This window comes from Atractosteus spatula, chromosome 2, assembly GCF_055471065.1.
Source record: "Atractosteus spatula isolate fAtrSpa1 chromosome 2, fAtrSpa1.hap1, whole genome shotgun sequence".
NCBI lineage: Eukaryota > Metazoa > Chordata > Actinopteri > Semionotiformes > Lepisosteidae > Atractosteus > Atractosteus spatula.
The window spans coordinates 68,326,494-68,345,433 of NC_142707.1; the positions used below are offsets into that span (position 1 = coordinate 68,326,494).

An 18,940-nucleotide genomic window follows, 5' to 3' on the forward strand; every position below is an offset into this window, starting at 1 on the left:
AACAGGATCACCTATTTTAAACCTTGCTGTTGAGCTTATCGTAAATTTAAAATTAAACAACAGATTTGTTTTTGCAGAAACAAATGCAAACATAGATGGATTAAACAACTCAAAATCTTTGAAAACATGCACTTTCAGTTCAGCTGGACTTTCGGTACTAAAATACTACCAATACAAATACTACAAGTCTTTTCAAATGGAAAATAAGTTTGAAGGATCAATACAGGCAATCCCTTAAAACTGTTATTTTCAGCTAACAAAGGGGAAGCCCTAATAATTTGGTAAGCAAACACAGGCATACTGTATAAAATATAATTATTATACATTATGACTACAAACCTAGAACAAAAATCTCAACTCCAATGTTTCGGAGCTTTTTCGCATATTCCTCCACAGGATCCTGTGATTTTCCATCTGTGATGATCATCGCAATTTTGGGAAATCCTTTTCTTGCTCCGGCTGCCTCCGTAAAAGTGTTTTTCAATAAGTAATCCATAGCTTCACCTAAATGGATAAAAAAACCGATTAACATTCCAGTAATTCTTTTAGATTCACCTTAATTTACTTCACATGATGTGCCCGTTGTGTTTAGCAGGAAAAATGTCTATCTGTATACAGGTAAAGGTTAAATGTTTTAGAAAAGAGCATGTGTCACAGAGAAAATCGTGTTAATTTTCAATGGCTCCTTTAAAAAATATGTAAACCCATTTTCAGATGTGAAGCAAGGCTTCTGGTCAGTGTACGTACAGTACGTGCTTGTGTGCATGGTAAAGGTTTTGGGAAGTCAGAAAAAAGTAATCAGAGTATCTGGCCAAGCTTTTTTTCTGGCTTTTCTAAAGTTGGCTGAACTTTATAGTTAACAGCTTCAAACAATAAACAGCAAAGACACTGTGGAAGTCAGCTGTCAACGGCCTCAGGAGAACATCCTAAAACGTGGAAGAAGAGTTCATGGTTTATTGGTAACCATCCACAACAACATAATTTAATTGTTACAAAAGTTACCACCTGTAACACTGAACTCTTTGAACAACATATGAAACATGTAAAACATCTGTAACAGGTACCAATGTGTTTATTAATCTTCTGGTCAGGGATGACTCTAGTCATTGTAAGGATTTAAGGATTTTTCCTTGTTTTTTATACCAATATGTCTTTCTAGCCTTGGTCAAACACTGTAACCCGTGGTGGGACTGACAATTGAAAAGGCTACTGGCATGTGGCAAAGATTGATGTCCTATGTCAATCAAAATGGCAGCATAAACCATGTCTTCAAAAGGGAGTTCTAAATCTTCTTCGAAACCGGTGCATCAACTTTATTGAAACATGTCAGATTTGGTCAAAACCAAAACCTGCTTCATATTTGTTGAAAATGTTTTTTTTTTAATTATGTACACCTTTTTGTCACCACATTTTGTCCGTCTGACAATACAATTTAAATATGGCAAAAAAAAGCATCCTGTATAAATAAAATGGCAACAGGACTTCAATTTTGTTCTCAGATATCAAACGCCTCTTTTCAAAAATCCTTTAGGTATTTGGCAGCCATTATACCAAATTTGGCAGCCATTATACCTGGCACAACATGGTTCACATTTTCAAAAATGGTGATCCCACATAACAACATATCTGAATAAATCAAATTATAAGGTAACTGTTCAAAACCTGTTCAGCCACTTAAGTGCAGACTTGTTCAATATCAATCTGAGGTAATTATAATTATGATATGTACAATGGTACGCTTGTGAAAACCAAGACAGTGAACTGATTGACACTGATAATAATGTAAACCACCATCTTCAAAAATATGACCCAATGGCATTTTCTAATTGATATGTGATGGTTTAATTGATACTGCACCAACCGAGATGGCAGCTTGAGTCATGAACTAGTTTTTTCTTCTTCAGAACCAATAAACTAATTGATTTTGAAACTTGAAAACTTTCAACAACCTTCAGACCATCTACCCCTTGACTCAGCGTACGTCACTTTGATCATTTTTAACATAAAAAATGGCTACATAGACATACTGGAACATGGCCACTATGAAAATTGGTTCTGCTGAGACTGCTTCTGTTAAAAGATGATTTAACCAATTAACTTAATGTTGTTTATTTTTAAAAAATTATTCAATTGTTAAATAATAAAATTGTTTATTGTTAAAAATTATTTTAACTTCAGATAAATGCATAAATGTTTTATAAACAAGTTTTTTTTTATTCTATCTTGCTATAATCTCCCTGATTACAACACAGAGAAAATGTTATATGAATTACTATTAATACATAATACATCTATTTTCATCATTTCAAATGATTCACTTTTCTAATGGTTCTTTCCTTGTCAAACTATACTTTTGAGTTAAAACTCAAAATTTTTTAATCATTTACCTTTTCTTATAGGTGCAATATTTAATATTGCATTACTGTCAGTGTAGTTCAAAACCCAGTTAGTGTACTTGGCAATAAGCAGAACTAGAATAGGCAGACACCAATTTCATTATGACTAAAGAATCAGATGTCAGTGACTGTTATTAAAGACAGATATTTATACTGTAGGGTCTTGAGATCAATGAATTTGACATTCACAAATTTGCTTGTTCGTGATTTGGTTTGAGCAATGGGATTTTGTATGGAAGATGGAAGATGAGCAGGTGGAATTGGATGGACTTGGGTGGACTTGGTTATTAGCGTATCTGGCTATTTGCAATGATTCTCTGCACCAAACAGTTGTGGATGTTAAATATTTGTGTTTTACAACTAAAATGAATTCTGTAGAATCACAAATGTATAATTCAAGAGTAACTTTAGCTTAAATATGTAATACAAACCACTTGATTGCATATTTAACTTTATTTAGATTTTTTTTCTTTCTCTTCATACATGTATGTCTGTTATTTGTTAAGGGGTTCATCTTGTGTTAAATGTATTGTGCTACAATATGTCTTTTACCTGCCTGCAAAGCACATTTTACATCTGGGCCTATAAAAAGAAATATATTACACTAAAATCTACAATTGTGTTTAGTTCCCAAATTAGCAATTACAGCAAAGGTAGTCAGCCCCAAACCACACTTCATACAGTGTTTTTGACAAACAAAATGTAATACACAAGAACATTCAGTATGTGTTGTAGAATACTTTTTTAAAGAAAATATTAAAAGGAAATTCCTTACTGTTGTTATCTTTCAAACAAATTGGTCAGGAATTTCCGTGAGACACGTTTTTTTTTTAAACAGGTCTAGTCACAGTAAAAAAATAAATAAATGTACCTGTCATTGTGTTTCCACCTTTGTAAGGCAAGGAGTTGATTGCTCTGAGAAGTTCAGTTCTTTTATAATACTGATTGAGGTTGAATTCAGTCCTGGTGTCTGTGCTGTACTGCACAACGGCAACTCTTGTCTTCTCCTCTCCGACGTCAAAAGCAGATGCAAGGGATGAGATGAAACTCCGTATGTGCTTAAAGTTTTCTCTCCCAACACTCCAGGAGCCATCCACCAAAAACACTAAATCTGCAATGGCACTCACAGAGCACTCTGAAGGAGATAAAAAGTAATCAAACTCAACTAGTTCTACTAGGCTGGTTAAGGTTTTTTTTACAGTACCTTGGAAAATAAGAAACAAAAACAATGAGGACCGCTTCTGAAAAGGGAATTGTCTCCGAAATGACTTGTCTTGATGAAGAGAAGCTCCATAAGGGAATATCCTAGTTCCAAGCTGTGGAGGTGTCTCTTTGAAAAGCAACTATTTTGCTGGACAACAAATGAATCTATTGAGCAGTTTCTGATTGATAAATTGCCATATAGTTTTTAAGGTACTTGAGAAGCACACTCGACTATCCACAAAGATAGATATCATGTTACCAAGGAACGTTTGATGTTACCATAAAATTGGATTTAAAGACAGAAATTCATCATATTGTTCACAAATGTGCTGCCATTATGTTTTATGCCGTGAAATCCTTTTGGATTCCAGCCTGAGTATCTCTAGGTATCATTCTAACATTCTTAATGATTCCATTAAAATAACTAGGATGATTCATGTATTTCTGTCTTAGTACAATAATCCCTTGGGTCCTGTTTCAAGGTTTAACTACAGTAACTCAATTGCCCTTGGGCTTGAAAACCAAATTGTGTCATGATTACATACACAAGTCTACTTTAATACTAACAACATCTGAAACATGTCTGAGGCAGCTTCTCGTTCTAATGTTTGTTAAGCGCAATCAGTGTTTCACTTTTCATTGGGATTAGCGTAAAGCAAAGTTCTGATTCTGACACAGCCACTCCCAGGAGTGTGGACCCTCCAGGCATGCTTCTCAAGTAAAACATATATTATCGTGGCATCTTTGTGAAAAAACACGACGTCCTTTGTTACTGCTATAACAGCTTTTTTTTCGCTTTTATTTGTTTTTCTTTCATTCCAAAAAACACACAGTAATCTACCCTGCTGGAGTGTCCACTTCTGATTTTATTCCGATGTGATAAAACTCATGAAATGAAAACACTGAAATTTTCACTAAACAGAGAGACTTTGCTTTCTGATAAGAGGTAGAAAGATGTATGAAAATATGAAATATGATGAATAAATACAGGTTCAAGATATACATGAACAGTACAATAGTATAAAATAGTGTACAAAAGTGTACACAACACAACAGTGAATAGTGAATTAAAATAAACAATATACTTACTAAGAACATCTTCAGTCTGTGGTCTTTTTCTTGGTCCACCAGGTGTTTGACTATTTGATTGAACTGAAACAAAGTGGCACAGTTAGCATGGTTAACAAGGTATGCCACAAATGAACATAATATATGAAACACACCACAAAGATGTTCTAATATAATATTTTCTGTTTTATACAGTACAGCAAAGACTCTGGCAGAGGAAATTTAAGGAATGACTCCAAGAGGAAACTAAAAGTAATTTTAAGAAAGCTCCAGCTCCACACTCCAGTTAGCTAACACATTCCCGTTGAAGAATTTGGCAATTTTCTATAATGCTACTGAATTACATACTACACTTTTCAGAACTTAATTTGTCAAAAGGAAAACACAGTTATGAAATATTGTTCATCACTGGGACATGAAACTCTTGAGTGATCTAATAGCTGTTTTATAGCTGTAAATTAAAAGGCTCTTTTATGATGTTTCATCGTTTGTTTTTCATTCCTCACAGCATTTTTATAATTCACTGGTGCAATGCTGAGCTCCCTCTTTTGCAGTGATATGCTTTGGTAAATAGGAATAGTTAACAAAGTAAGAAACCTTCGCAGTGCAAGAGATTTGCAGGTGCCTCTGTACAGAAAAGTAAGCATGAAATACACATGACAGAATTTCTTATTCACAGCTTTTCAGCAACATTTGTGGATGTCTGCTTTTATGTGGGAATTCTCAGCTGATTTCTATGAAAATGGAATCATTAAATGACTGGGGGAACTGTTTTAAAGAGCAGATTGCATAGCTACATATAAAATTAGCACTCACAAGTATTATATCAGCTGCCATGACAGAATTTTTTCTTCGTGCAGTTGTACAGACCTAAGGAAAAGGGCACTGAAACTGGAACTGATACAGTTCCCCCTGGTCCAGAAATTCAAAACTAATGTTCAGGTGTGTTAACACTTAATTCAGCAGGCAGATTATCAAATAAGGTTTGAAAGAGGTCTATTCTCAGTGTCCCAGTTAATTCCAGAAAAAGCCAGAATAAGCTGTTTTAAGAGTGTCCTACCTAAATTAACTACGTAATTTCGAATTTTTCCATATTTTCTACTTTTTTGTGAGTCTGTTGGCCTAGTAGTGACTGCCATGCTAGCTTAGCCACTTTCTGGGTTGGGTTGAAATGCATTACAAGTGATTATGTATTGCAGTAAATTAGAAATCCTGTATAAATAAAAATATCATTATCGTTATTATTGTTTTTGTGTTTCCATAACAACATTTCTCAATAACCTAAGAGGACAGAACAAAATTCCCCAAATATTAGTAACATGTTAGTGTGAACAACTTGTATTTATGAGCGTAAAAAGAACGTACATTTATATGTACCTAATTCTGTGGCTAGAACAAGATAAATAAAATTTGCTTGGAAGTTTTAAGTGACGTAGATTGTTCTGCCATCTTTACTTAAACAGATGCTTCACTTTCTCAAGCTTACTAAGATGATATTGTGCAACATGGAAAGTAGTATTTCATAGCTCTTATTTAAATTTATTATAGCTAAATACAATAAATGTTTTTGAGAGGTGAATGTGAAGTCATATTTCATTTACTATCCGCACAATTTGTACCTATAAAAAGCTCCTGAACATATCACCTTGCTTTAAGAAAAGAAGTCTAACATAACAGAATATAAAATCCTGTTCAAACATCCTATTATGAGTTTGTCAATTAGAATGAAAGGTATTTACTTGTTATTATAAAAAATGTTATACATGAGTCATACAAACATTTACTTACTTGTGAGCTGGCCAAAGATGGGTATGCTTTCCTCTGCCCCATCATATGAACTTATTGTTACAACATAGTCTAAATCTGGAAGTAATTCTGTTATGGAGGTTTTTGTCGCAGAGGCAGGAAGGTTCAGTTCCTTGGCAGGTCCATCTACAATACATTTTTACATCACAGTCTTCGAAGTTAGAAAATCATGCATACACTGTCATTTCTGTACCTCATTCATTCATATAAAGCTACAAAAATGTTATTGCTAGTGTAAGCCTCTGTGCATGGCTATGCATGGCTATCAAAGCTTAGTGCTATATAAAATAGGCATTCTGAGGACCAAAGATCCTTAATTACTATATTCATAAAAAAAATGAAAAGGACTTTATCTGAAACACTATATCTTGGTGCTTCTGGACATTTTTGGCTTATTTTACAGAAACTGTACGGCATGCCTTAAAATCAATCTAAGCACAATATAAATCACAAGTTCCAAGAAAGTTCAAAAGAACAGCTCACAATCAAAAACATTACACTTTAAACGACTGCTAAACGACTGCTTTATACAATGAAGACTACCTACCTGTTGTCGGTAACACTACTATTCTGTACCCCTGTATTCTAGTAGTTGGCCGTTTCCATGACATTTGTACTGTATTTTCATTAATAATTTTAAATTTCAAGTCTGCAGGGGGTTCAACTGCAAACAAGAAAAGCAACCGCAGTTAATTCCAGTGTCAGTTCAGGAAAACAATAGTTGTACAAAATTTAAAATCAAATAGACTGAAGCAAAGCGCTTTAACATTTTTGCATTCATTTGCTCCAACAACAACGACTTCAAGGCTGAAGTTAATTGTTGGGAGACAAGGAGAACCAACATCACACTGACAAAGATAACACAGCATAACAGATGGGAAAAGCCATTTTGGAGCAAAATGACATTTTCTTGAATTGCTAAGACCATGAATTCATAGCCAGCAAATCAAGCACAGAAAACCAAGAAAACACATTGAATACACAGTGACTTCACACAAAATGTCCACAGGTGCAAACATTAAATAGACCATTTCGTACATGCTGAGTGCAATCAATACAAAGCATGCTTAACCAGCCTACACAAGTTACTTACATATAATGGAACAGGATAAAAACAAACAGAACACTGCACAACATATTTTCATTCCTGAGTTAACCGATTGTACAATGGAATCAGGTAGCCAGATTGTTCTTAGTAGATATTTACAGATTCACACCATATTATCTATAGTGTATATCTACACAAAGAAAACATATTCGTCTTGAATTTTAAAGGTAACACATATCAATGACATCACACATCCATTGCAAACCTCTTAAAAGAATACACAATATGTCACATCTGACTCTTGTGTACTTTCTTTTCATTTCTAAATGCTTACAGATTCAGTGAAGTGATGAGAAACTACAATAAAATGAAGAGAGAGAGCTGAGAAACAGACACATTTTACAAGTAAAAAAAATAAAGGCAGTATGACGAAACGTGTTGTTTACATTGAACTGGTTTCACAGAATCATGCACATGTACATGAAAAGTTGTTTGGAACAACTTAACGCACTGGACAAAAGCCTCCATGTACAAGAAGGACCACACGTAGAGATTATAAACATATTTTAAAATGATATTCTTCTTCAAGTGTTCTCATGCTCCACATGCTATTCCAGTCCCCTTTCCCAGTACCCTGAGAGTGAGTTCTGCCCATTATGTGAAGTAGGACATTAGAAGAGGGTGTGTTAGCTATTACACTTCAGAAGTTCTGACTCTGACTTTCTTTACCAAACACTTGGTAGAGATGGCCAGAGAAAAGTACAGAACTTCAGGCTGTTAGGTGTGAAAGCCTGGCAAAACAGGTGGCTTGTTCACAGATTGCTCATTATATCCTATAATGGGAAACACCTACATGAGGATTATGTTCTAAGCTTATACACAAAAGGCCGTGAAATATGTTTATGGCTGACATAGAAATGTTTTGACTAATTTGAAATCAGACTGCCAGAGCAGTCTAGGGATCTCCTACTCTGATTGTTAAAATAAATCACACAGGGAAAATGTCCCCAATAATACCATGAAGTGATCAGGACACTACCTTCTTATTATGGTGGACTTTTTGACATTTCTGAAAGTATCAGAACTATATTGGCACTTCTTATACATATTATGTACCAGTACATGAAATGGAGATGTAGTGAAACACATGCAGATGCTCAACTTAACACCATATGATTTAGGCACAGCGATGATATCTGTATTAATGAAGCTAACAGAGTTATATTTGCATGCAAAGTGTTAGCAATCTGTTGGATGCAAGAATATCATTCTAAAATACTGTTGAAAGCCACAGCTCAGGACAAATTCAATGCACAGGCAGACACAAATGACCTGAGCAAAAGCTTTATATTCGGTCATGGAAAAGGAGGGTCACCAACCTGGTTGATCTATTCAATGGGCGCGGCAGAGTCAGTCCTGGGCTGCCTGCTGAGCGGCCAGCAGCAGCCCAACCTGTTCCCCTCCTGTCTCGCAATGAGCCGATTCCAACCAAACCCACATATTGACTGCAGGGAAAGTCTTGAAACTTCAAATGACTTCAGCAAATCGTTTAAAAATTCAAACATGGAGGGGTGATTTCATGAAATTGCGCCATGGGTTTTTAGATTAGTGCTGAAAAATTGGTTTTAACCAACACTTTTACGTTCAAAGCATATATATTATATTACATTCTAAGTATATGTATATAATATATATGTATGTATAAAATGCTGTTAACATAAAAACTATCATCAAGAGATTTCCTGCTTCAGAAGACTTGTAACATTGTCCCTTAGATTCCAGCTGAACTGTGGCTCTTTGAGACACAGCGTTGAGCCCGTCCAAAAATTTTGTCAGCTGCAAGTTGCACCACAGTTCAGTTCTTAACAAGAATTATACCCTTTGTCGCATTGTTGCCCCGCATTAACCAAAGTCATTTTTCGGTTTCCGTTTGGGAAGCCTGTCTTGTTTCCATAACCTCATCATTTAGTCATTCAGGCTGTTCTTTGGCCTATGTCTTCCCCAGTGAGGAAGAAAGAAACCAAGTCCCACAGACAAGCAGAACGGAAGCCAAAATATTACCACAGCATGTGCTAAACATTAAAGATTTCAGTATAATAACATTCCTTCAACTGATTTCAGCACAGCAGTTTTTTCCTAATAATACAGTATGTAAACTGTTATAAAATGAACTTTTTGTTGTTGTGTCTCTAATAATTATTTTTTTCAGTGTCATGTTTCAGCATTTTGTTCTATATCAGAAAAGGAACATTAACAGCACAAGACATTTTCAAAGATCAAAATCTATATGTGATTAAACATATTTTGTGCTTTGTTTTCATAGCTTGCCCTAGGAAGTTTGTAGATGAAATATTGTTTCATTTTCTTGTTAATAAAATACTTAAATTTGTGTTCCTGAAAGTGTTGAATAATGGATTTTAAAATCTTAGAGTGTTATTTCATTTTGTATAGAGTTTACAGTTTCTGTTTGTATATGTTTCTGAAAAATATTCAAAATCTGTTAAAATATTTAATAATATTTTAATTTTGTATATATAAAATATATAATATTGTGACAAGATTACCTTTATGGCTGTCTGACTTTAGGGACGTTTCTATCAGATCAACAATTCAAAAAGGTTATAGTTTATTTTAAAAATCTTGCTTTTAAAGTTTTAAGTTATTAAAGTTATTAGTTTACAAAACAAATTCATTTACTTATACAATTCTATAAATCCCCGTCCTCACCACTTATACACATATAACCTATCAATTAATACTCAGCAGCTAAAGAAAAGATCTGACATAGAAGCTTTTGCTGTTATTTTAATGTCTGAATACAGAAAAACAACATTTCTACAATCCTATAAAAATGTCTTGCCCTGAAAGCAAGGGACCCCCCCTCCTCCCCCCAGGAATTCAATATTTCCTTCGAGTGAAACCTCAGTAAGAGACAGTAAGAGCCAAAACTTGTCAAGCTTTAGAAGTTCTAATATATACAGTACTTAGAGCATTTGCTACCCACAGTATTTCAATGTTCTCATTCAGCTGTTTTCTTGTCCTTAGCAATTTCTTTTTTAATTGATCTTATGGCATGTGTAGTTTTATTTTCTTCAAATACATCCACATGAAAAATATATTCTAGATCATGTGTAGTACTTTTTATCTAATTGAATATTTTTCCAATATTTACAGACTAATACATGAACTCATTGTCGTCCAATGAGTGGGCCTTTTTTGTTGGTGCATAAAAAGATTGATTGATTGATTGGTTGGTTGGTTGGTTGGTTGATTGGTTGGTTGGTTGATTGATTGATTGATTGGTTGGTTGGTTGGTTGACATCATAGAGCATGATGAGAACATCAACTGTATGTGATATACTCAATAATAAAACAAACTGAGATATTGCAAAGTACAAATTATATTTGTGGATTGCATTAGAGACTCACTAATTCTCACTCTCACTAAAAAGATCCTACCAAAGAATCTTGACTTTCCTGCCAATGGTTTTCCATTGTAATGCACCTCTAAGCACACAAGTAATAGACTGTAAATAACCAATTAAGAGGAGACGCTGATAGAGTTTTCATCAAAGCTGCCTCTTAAAACAGCTGAAAAATGTTCCTTTCTGCTTTACACCTGAACTCTTACTAGACTTCTGGCAAAGACAAAATGAAGAAGCAATTTGTCTGATAAAATGCTCTTTGGCCCTGTGCACGTTCTCAGGAAATGGTTCATTTTCAATTTGGAAAGCAAAATGGAAACCTGTCAAAGTGAAACAGGCTAGCATCTCATAAGCAAATCCCCCCTTCTGCAGGACAAAGATGTGAGGGATTCTAACCAGACATACAGTGGGTACTGGCCTCCCCCATTCCCCACTCGAACCTGCTGGAAAAAATCACTCTTGAGCTGCACCAAATAATAGAACATCTTTATGCATTCAGCATTTATTCTTTGCTAGTCAACAATTGTAAGTTTAAAGGACAGACACCCTGCAGAGAGACATTAAAAATGCAGAAAATGCGTCTTGGAAGCAATAGCAAGTGCTGCATTTTTAATGGCCCTCAGAACATTTTGATTAAAACCACAGTTGTGAAATTAACTTGTATTTTCAATGATGAAACTATTATCTTCACATTTGCGTTCACCTATCTGGAAACCTCAATTTAAATGTCACTGCAGCAGTGCACTTGTGCAAGACGGAGATTGAAGGCAGATGACTGATCATTGAAACCCGGATGGATTCTGTTTTCTCCTGCCAAATTTCAAAACCAGATGTTGGTGAGAACTGGAAAACTAACTAGGAAACCGGTCACTGTTTCCCAGCCCCGTCTTCAGGTCCTCATACCAGTTCAGGTTTATGATAAAAACAGAATCTGATCACTGCATTCATTTTGATTGTGTCTACTGGACCTGCGTTGCTCATATTAAATGAAAGAGTTGAATCTCTAAGCAAAGCACTGCAGATTTTAATACAAATGTTCCGATTGGATCAATAAACCCGAATTGCTAAGAAAAATCTCTCATCCAGTCTGCTGGGGCAGTGACTCAGAAATATCCACCTAACCTCAATATGCACCTTCTAAAATGGGTTAGTTATGCTTCTCATTTTAAAATTCTGCAGAAATTAAGTATCAATAATGATAGTTGTCTGTACAAAATTTTCTTTTATAAATGTAGACTTTGGGGATAGTGCAATAGTCCCAAAGTACATACATTTATAAGAGAACTTACATTTATAAGAGAACTGGAAAATGCCTAGTATTCTTTTTTTTAAAAAAAACAAAGAATAAATTTAAATTTTAGAGAAAGGGCATCAATTGAGATTTCTTATTTAGAAATGGTCAGATTTCTATCTAAGCATGAAGGCACAGAAAGCTGTTTGAAACGAATATCAATGATTCACTTCTAGAAAAAGTTTTAGTCACCAAAAGGGTTAATGATTTGCTTATGCTTTGTTATTGACCCACCCCATCCAGCCATTGTGAATTGCCAAACTAGTACTGAGGATTTTCAGGATTCTCCTTTGATGGGGGTACTTCTCTGTATCCAATGGAAATCCATCAAATACTTCATTGGAAAACAGTGGCTGGTGGCTAGGTCGGATTTTTAGATATTCCTGAATCAGAATCTTTCAGAACTTTTAATTATATTTCACAGCAGTATAAAATACATTCTTCATCTGAATGTGACACTTTTATCTAAGATGTTCTGGACTGATACTTACTCTAATAAAATATACAAAACTTCAAGTTCCATTGCCTGATGTGAAAAGATGCACTAATGGCAATGATAATAATGGTATACATTTCATATACATCTAGTTGCAAAATGCAGACAATAAATTATCTGATCACACATCTTGCCATAAAAGAAGGAGGGGGGGGGGAGGCAGGATTTGCACCATGCTATGTTAGTGATTCATCAAAAAATACACATAGTCTTTTTGAAGCACATAATTTTATTACGGGAGGAGGTTTTGAAATGTACACACTGTAACCATCTTTCTTACCATAACCATCTGTGTTAAGGTTTTTCCTTGGGTATCCTGGTTATAATCTTAATTAAAAGGATGATCAACATTTGTGCTTAAACCTAAAGAAAACAATAGCTCAGACCCAAGACAATGGAACCATTCTTCGTTTTCAGAACAGCAATCGCAGAAGAGAGACAGAGAGTGAGAATTCTGCACCATCTACAAACTAAGTAGCACTGAAGTTCGTACGGAGACAATAAAGAAGAAAACTGAAGTGTTTACCTTGAGCCTCGACCGAGGCAATCAGAGTTGCGAGGAAGGCAATAGCTGCCAAAGACAGCCTTATCTTCATTTTCATTTTTTAGGACTCTTTAGGAAAGCATGAATGAATCTGTAAAAAAAAAATACAAAAAATTAGGATACGCTTCGGTTAAGCCAGGTTCTCGAGAAGCAGGCTTGACGGTAAAAGAAGAAATGGTAAATGAATATTTCTTTTTCTAAAGAGAACTAATGAGATCCTGTAACCGCAACATAAGAAGTCAAGTTACTGAACAAATTGATTCATATACAGAAAGAAGAAGAAACATAGGGAAATCGATCACTTGTCTGGATAGAAATATTATATCACTTTTTGGCACGTAAGAAAAATAATTTTAAAAGAGAAAAATGCATTCTAAATGTCCGATATGAAACTAATCAGGTTAAGGCTAGACCATCTGAAGATATCGGCAGCTATTCTGTTTGTTTGATGATGCCTGGGAGTCTTATTCTTTAGGCAACTCAAAACGATATAAATCGGAAACGAAAACCAGTATATCCATCTTAAGTCAAAAACCGCAAAAAAGCCTAATACAACAAAATCCATATATCTACAGTAAGTTGCAGTGAAGACAATGTCAGGTAGGAACAAGTGATGTTAGCGTGCAAGAAGAACTCTTTTTTTTCTTCAGAGCTACAGGTAGGAGAGAAAGTGGAAACATCTTTGTCTTCCTTAATGTTCTAACACAATGTCCTATTAACAAGAACTGGTCAAGGAAATTATTTTAACAAAAAAGCCTAATAAACCACTTTCGTATATTAAAACTCATTCTGACTCCGGATTAAAAATGTTTTTTTTTTCAGTAAAACGTGGTATTTTTTTTCCAAATGTGTCCTTTAACTCGTGAATTAGTAGATCAAACAACGCGAATCAGAAATTCTGTTCAGTTTTACAGTATCTGCACATGAAAGCCGTTTAATTTCCAGTTTCTTATTACAAATATGCGGACTATATAATAAGCAGTTACTAAAAAGCAGATATTTTAATGTCACTAAAATAATTTGTCTCTTTCCAGACTTTGGTGACCCACTGTAAAGTTGAACAATTTGGGGTGATACTATTAAAAGAGAGGAAGAAGGGAGTTCTTTAGGTGAAGAGCGCCTCCTTGAGTAGATAGTCCGCACGTTTAGGTTATGTTCATGCATTCTGTCGCTAGTAAAGTACTGTACTTCATAAGCTGTACTTCTAAAATAGATTAGAATCTATTTAAATAGATTGTAAAGGTTCGATCAAAACCATAAATAACGTTGGGTGGGTCAGTACATTATTATACTGTATGTTCACGATACGCTAAGAAAAATACGTTCGATCCCCGTCCGAAATAATCTCCTTTTTTAATATGCAGTACCCCGAAAGCTTCAAAAAGCTGTACGTTCGTTATCCTTGAAGGCATATTTGGGAGCACTATTACAAAGCAAATTTAATGCCATTTTGATAGCTTAAAGCGGTCAGATGAGGAATCACCAAAAGTAATAAAAAACTAGGTTAAAATCATGAGAAAGTAATCAATCGTTCAAAAACATTTCTAAGGAATTAGTTAAAATGTATATTAATCTTGTTAATGCAATGTACAGAAACAGTTCTTCTCCAAGGCATATAAAATAGATCAGCCAACGAAAACTGAATTAATTCATAAATCAAGAACGTATAGCCGTTTGCAATTCAAAATAAAAGCGGTGTGCTTTTCCCCCTTTTTTCTTACGCTTGAAAAATGAAGACCAGACATTCACCTGTCAGATTTTCACAACTACGTGAATAAAGTATCACGAATCTCCAATGGATGAAAAAAAAGTCAAATCTGTTGATAAAAGTCTCAGAATTTGATATTTTATCGATTGATACATTATAACACGTATTTGTTTTGTAATACAGCGTAAATAATAGAAATATATTGGGTCATAGTTCCAACAAAAGACCTCCAGCCTTTCCACAGACGTGCAGTCTGAAGACTGACTAACCAATTCACTGACAGAACCAGCAGGCTGCAAAATTGAGCATTTTAGCGCTTCACACCTCTAAGGATTAAATTTTAAACAGCAAAAAATAAAGAACTAACGCTTGGTAATAGAATATTTCTTAAAAAATAAGGAAAATGCAAACCTGGAGAATTTAAAAAAAGGGGGCAAAATGAAAAAGAGAAGCTTCGTGCCTGGAGATGCCCCTGATGCAGATGATGTGGTGGTCGGCTAGTTCGTGCTGCCGGTAGTTTGGAGCTCCTGCTACAAATGTTCCAGTAAGGAAGCCTCTTTCCAAGTGGGAAGAATCTCTCCCAGATCTGCTACTTAATAGGGGGCTGTTCCCAACTCTCGTTTTACTATCGTAAGCTATTACGAAATCCAGCTAGCGTGGAATCTTGCCATGGTTTTGATATATGAAATATCGCAAAAGTGGGGATATACTTTTGGAAACTTCTGCATACTTTTTGCATTCCTTTGGCATGATGGTCATCCCAGGGTTTTGTGCCACAGGTCTTCTGTAAATACTCGAATGATAGCATCTGCGTTTGGAAACCATGAGAGAGCTTGTTTTTTTGCTGGCAACTGTTGAGGGCGATTTTTTTAACATGGAACAATGGAAAATCTTAAACAACCCAATACTATTTCGTTTAGGAACACAATTAAAGAAGCAGAAACGATATCCCCCTTAATTTACTGTGTTTTACTAAGTCGATTGAGAGGTATTTAAGCCCATGTTTCATTTTGATTGAAGTGTGTTATAGATTTAACGAGAACCATCTGTTTAATTACACTCTCCTATAGACTACTGCGTGATGCCTCCGTGCTCAAAACTGAGTATTTAAGCTACATCTTGTAACACCATAAGCTACAGACTGTACACAATTCCATACAACTGTTCATCTACTCTTTAAGTCATCAAAAAGTTACAGATATTAAACTGAAAGTTTAAATACTTATAGCTTAGATGTGTTACAAAAAATTCATTTCTTAGATTATCCACTGTACAGAACAGAATACCAAAGTAACAGAGGTGGATAGTACATATAGTACAAACCAGCTGATATAAGGTAAAAGTGAGACATATTGGCCTGATTTCAAAGGCTCTCACAATCTTAAGTGTGCTTGTTCTGAAGAAAGCATTCTTCTTGATGGCATCTGTCAGAAAGCCAGTGTATGAACATTCTCTGAGGAACATTTATTTTGATAAATTGAACAATTAGACGCTTCTAAATCTCATTTATTACTCTACAAAGCCAAAATCATAAGATGAATTATTATTGTTGCTGTTATTCAATCTTTTGTTATTTGAAAAATTAACCAAAGTCTAGTAGGATTTAAGTAAACCCTGATTTTTAAGGAGTAGAGGTTCTAAAGTCCTAGAATGAGCATGAAATTGGGTAATAGTGTAATAACAGATCTTGGAACATTAGTCGACCCTCAGGAAACACAATCTCTACTTTACTTCCATTTTGTAGTTCAAGTCAGCTTCCATTCAGCTGCACATCAAGAAGAAAGGTCTACCTTTGGGTAAATCCCGTTTTCATTTCCATATGATCAAAAAGGCTAAAATGTTATTATGCACAGATATCAACAGAATATAACTGTCCATGGTTATTAGTAGAGCATGATGCTTTTACAACCAACATACTGTAGGAAAAACAAGAGAATAACTTTGAACCATATAGTGTGTCATCAAAGACGACAATACCAGTCTTTCAAATGTTACGCAAATAAAACTAGGCTTGATGCAAAGCAAACCTCTCACTGACATCTGAAATTTCTGTTTTCTAATTTACTATTTCGATCATGAATTTGATGGTTTGACTTGCACTTTCTGTGATTCTTCCAGAACTCAGGAAGCCAAAAGTGAGAATATCAACACAACAGATCATGTAAGGTCACAAATATCTGCTCCTGTGGATCTGCACCTGTGGCTGGGAGGTTACCGGTTCGTATCCCACGGCCGGCAGAGTAATCCTAGACCGCTGGGCCCCTGAGCAAGGCCCTTAACCCCAATTGCTCCAGGGGCACCTTATAAATGGTTGACCCTGAGCTCTGACCCCAAGCTTCTCTCCCTGTCTGTGTATCTCATGGAGAGCAAGCTGGGGTATGTGAAAAAGACAAATTCCTAATCTCCTGTCCAGGAAGCTGTGCTTGCAGCCCAAGAACTACTGCTATCAAATCCCAACAGGGATGCACTCATCACACTGGTGGTGACTTAATTTGTTTCACATGTGTCACAAGAACATAAGAGTGCTTTAAAACAAGCAGAGGCCATTCTGCCCATCAAGTCTGTCTGGTTTGTATTTATTCAAGCTGGAAAATCAAATTACTGCTGAAGTTTACTTCAGGTTCATCAGTGAAACTAGACCTGAGGGCCTAAGCAGAGATTAATGAGCAGTGAATTTAGAACAAAAGTAGTGGGCAGATTTTTTTACACCAAGGATTGTGAATGTCTGGAGCAAAAATTAACTAGTCCTGTTGTTGAAACTGGCTCTCTTATATCCGTCAAGAAATTATTGAATGAGAGCTTTGGATCAGTAAGTTACCAATAACGAAAAATAGCTAGAACACCCTGGCTCTTTTTTTAGAAACACATCTTTTTCTCTTTTCTGTAGGGTGCAGTGGCTAAACTATTACCACATATGTATATATTACACGATTGCCGGGTAAACACTGCCCTCTAGTGATGCAAGTGGTAAAATGCTCATACTGCAAAGGAACAAGTAATAGGTTTATTCCATGCTGAAAAAAAGAAGAAAGAGAACACAACGTTTCGGCCGTGGAGCCTTCTTCAGCCTTCTTCAGCTGAGGGAGTGGCGGCCCGGCCGTGAGGACAGGCTGCTCGAAGGGGCGGAGGAGTGAACGATGTGGAATCTGGCTCGGTTAGCGCGACCCAGGGGTGATGTGGGGGGAGCCAATCCCCTGAAAAGAGGGACAGCAGAGATGGCTGAACGCGAAAGAGGTACACGAAGGGAAGATCTGGGTTTGAGATTTACAAACGGAGGTGAGCAAGAGTCTGTGAGATCAGGGTCTAACCTTCCTCTTGAACTTTTCTGAACTCCATATGATTGCAATGGACGGAAATGTGTGTCAGATATGCATTCTGCTGCTGGATTATTACCTGCCTATATGGAGCGCTCAGAAGACTACTGAATCTGCATCCCATCAGGCATGCCTGGGCTTCCAGTTATCAATCACATCCAAGAAACTTTCATGAGCTCAGATGTGGCCTTGAGCAAGAGTGGAATTTCCTGCTTGTTGGACAACCTCATTTGCAGCATGAGAAGATGCTCTGAAGCAATGCCAAGTGGCAATTGAATAAATTTTAGGTATGTTGAGCTCATTACATTTGATTCTCGGTTTCAGGGATTCCTTATTTCATGGTCATAACTAGCAGAAAACCCAATAATTTTTTTTCTGTGCATATTTTTAAGTCTTAAAACAGTTCTCCACCCAATTTTCATGACACTCCTTGAATGTTTCTTGGGAAAATTACATTTGAGTCTGTTACTTTTTTAACACAGGTGTAGCTGGCGTTTCTGAAAGACTTAGGAATCAGTGGCCGCTGGAACATGAAACCCACCGCTGTGTTTCTTGTTATTTTTATCATTCCAAAGGAGAAGAAAAACATTTTTGTATTTCTCAAAAAGGGCAAGATGAACCGTTAATTGTCACGGATGTCG

General features: G+C 35.7%; 1 protein-coding gene across 2 annotated transcripts in view; it reads right to left on the reverse strand.

Moving 5' to 3' along the window:
* The window catches only part of col12a1b (collagen, type XII, alpha 1b), a 95,450-nt gene extending 79,926 nt beyond the window's left edge, over nucleotides 1-15,524 (reverse strand). For both annotated transcript variants that reach the window (XM_088937317.1, XM_088937325.1), the window contains exons 1-7: nucleotides 15,397-15,524; nucleotides 13,260-13,368; nucleotides 7,021-7,137; nucleotides 6,456-6,599; nucleotides 4,689-4,751; nucleotides 3,268-3,531; nucleotides 340-504 (exon numbers count right to left, since the gene is read on the reverse strand). In XM_088937317.1, coding sequence (XP_088793443.1) covers nucleotides 340-504; nucleotides 3,268-3,531; nucleotides 4,689-4,751; nucleotides 6,456-6,599; nucleotides 7,021-7,137; nucleotides 13,260-13,335 — 829 coding nt within the window. In that variant the 5' untranslated portion in view covers nucleotides 13,336-13,368; nucleotides 15,397-15,524. The remainder of the gene's footprint in view (nucleotides 1-339; nucleotides 505-3,267; nucleotides 3,532-4,688; nucleotides 4,752-6,455; nucleotides 6,600-7,020; nucleotides 7,138-13,259; nucleotides 13,369-15,396) is intronic.
* Between the last annotated feature and the right edge of the window lie 3,416 nt (nucleotides 15,525-18,940).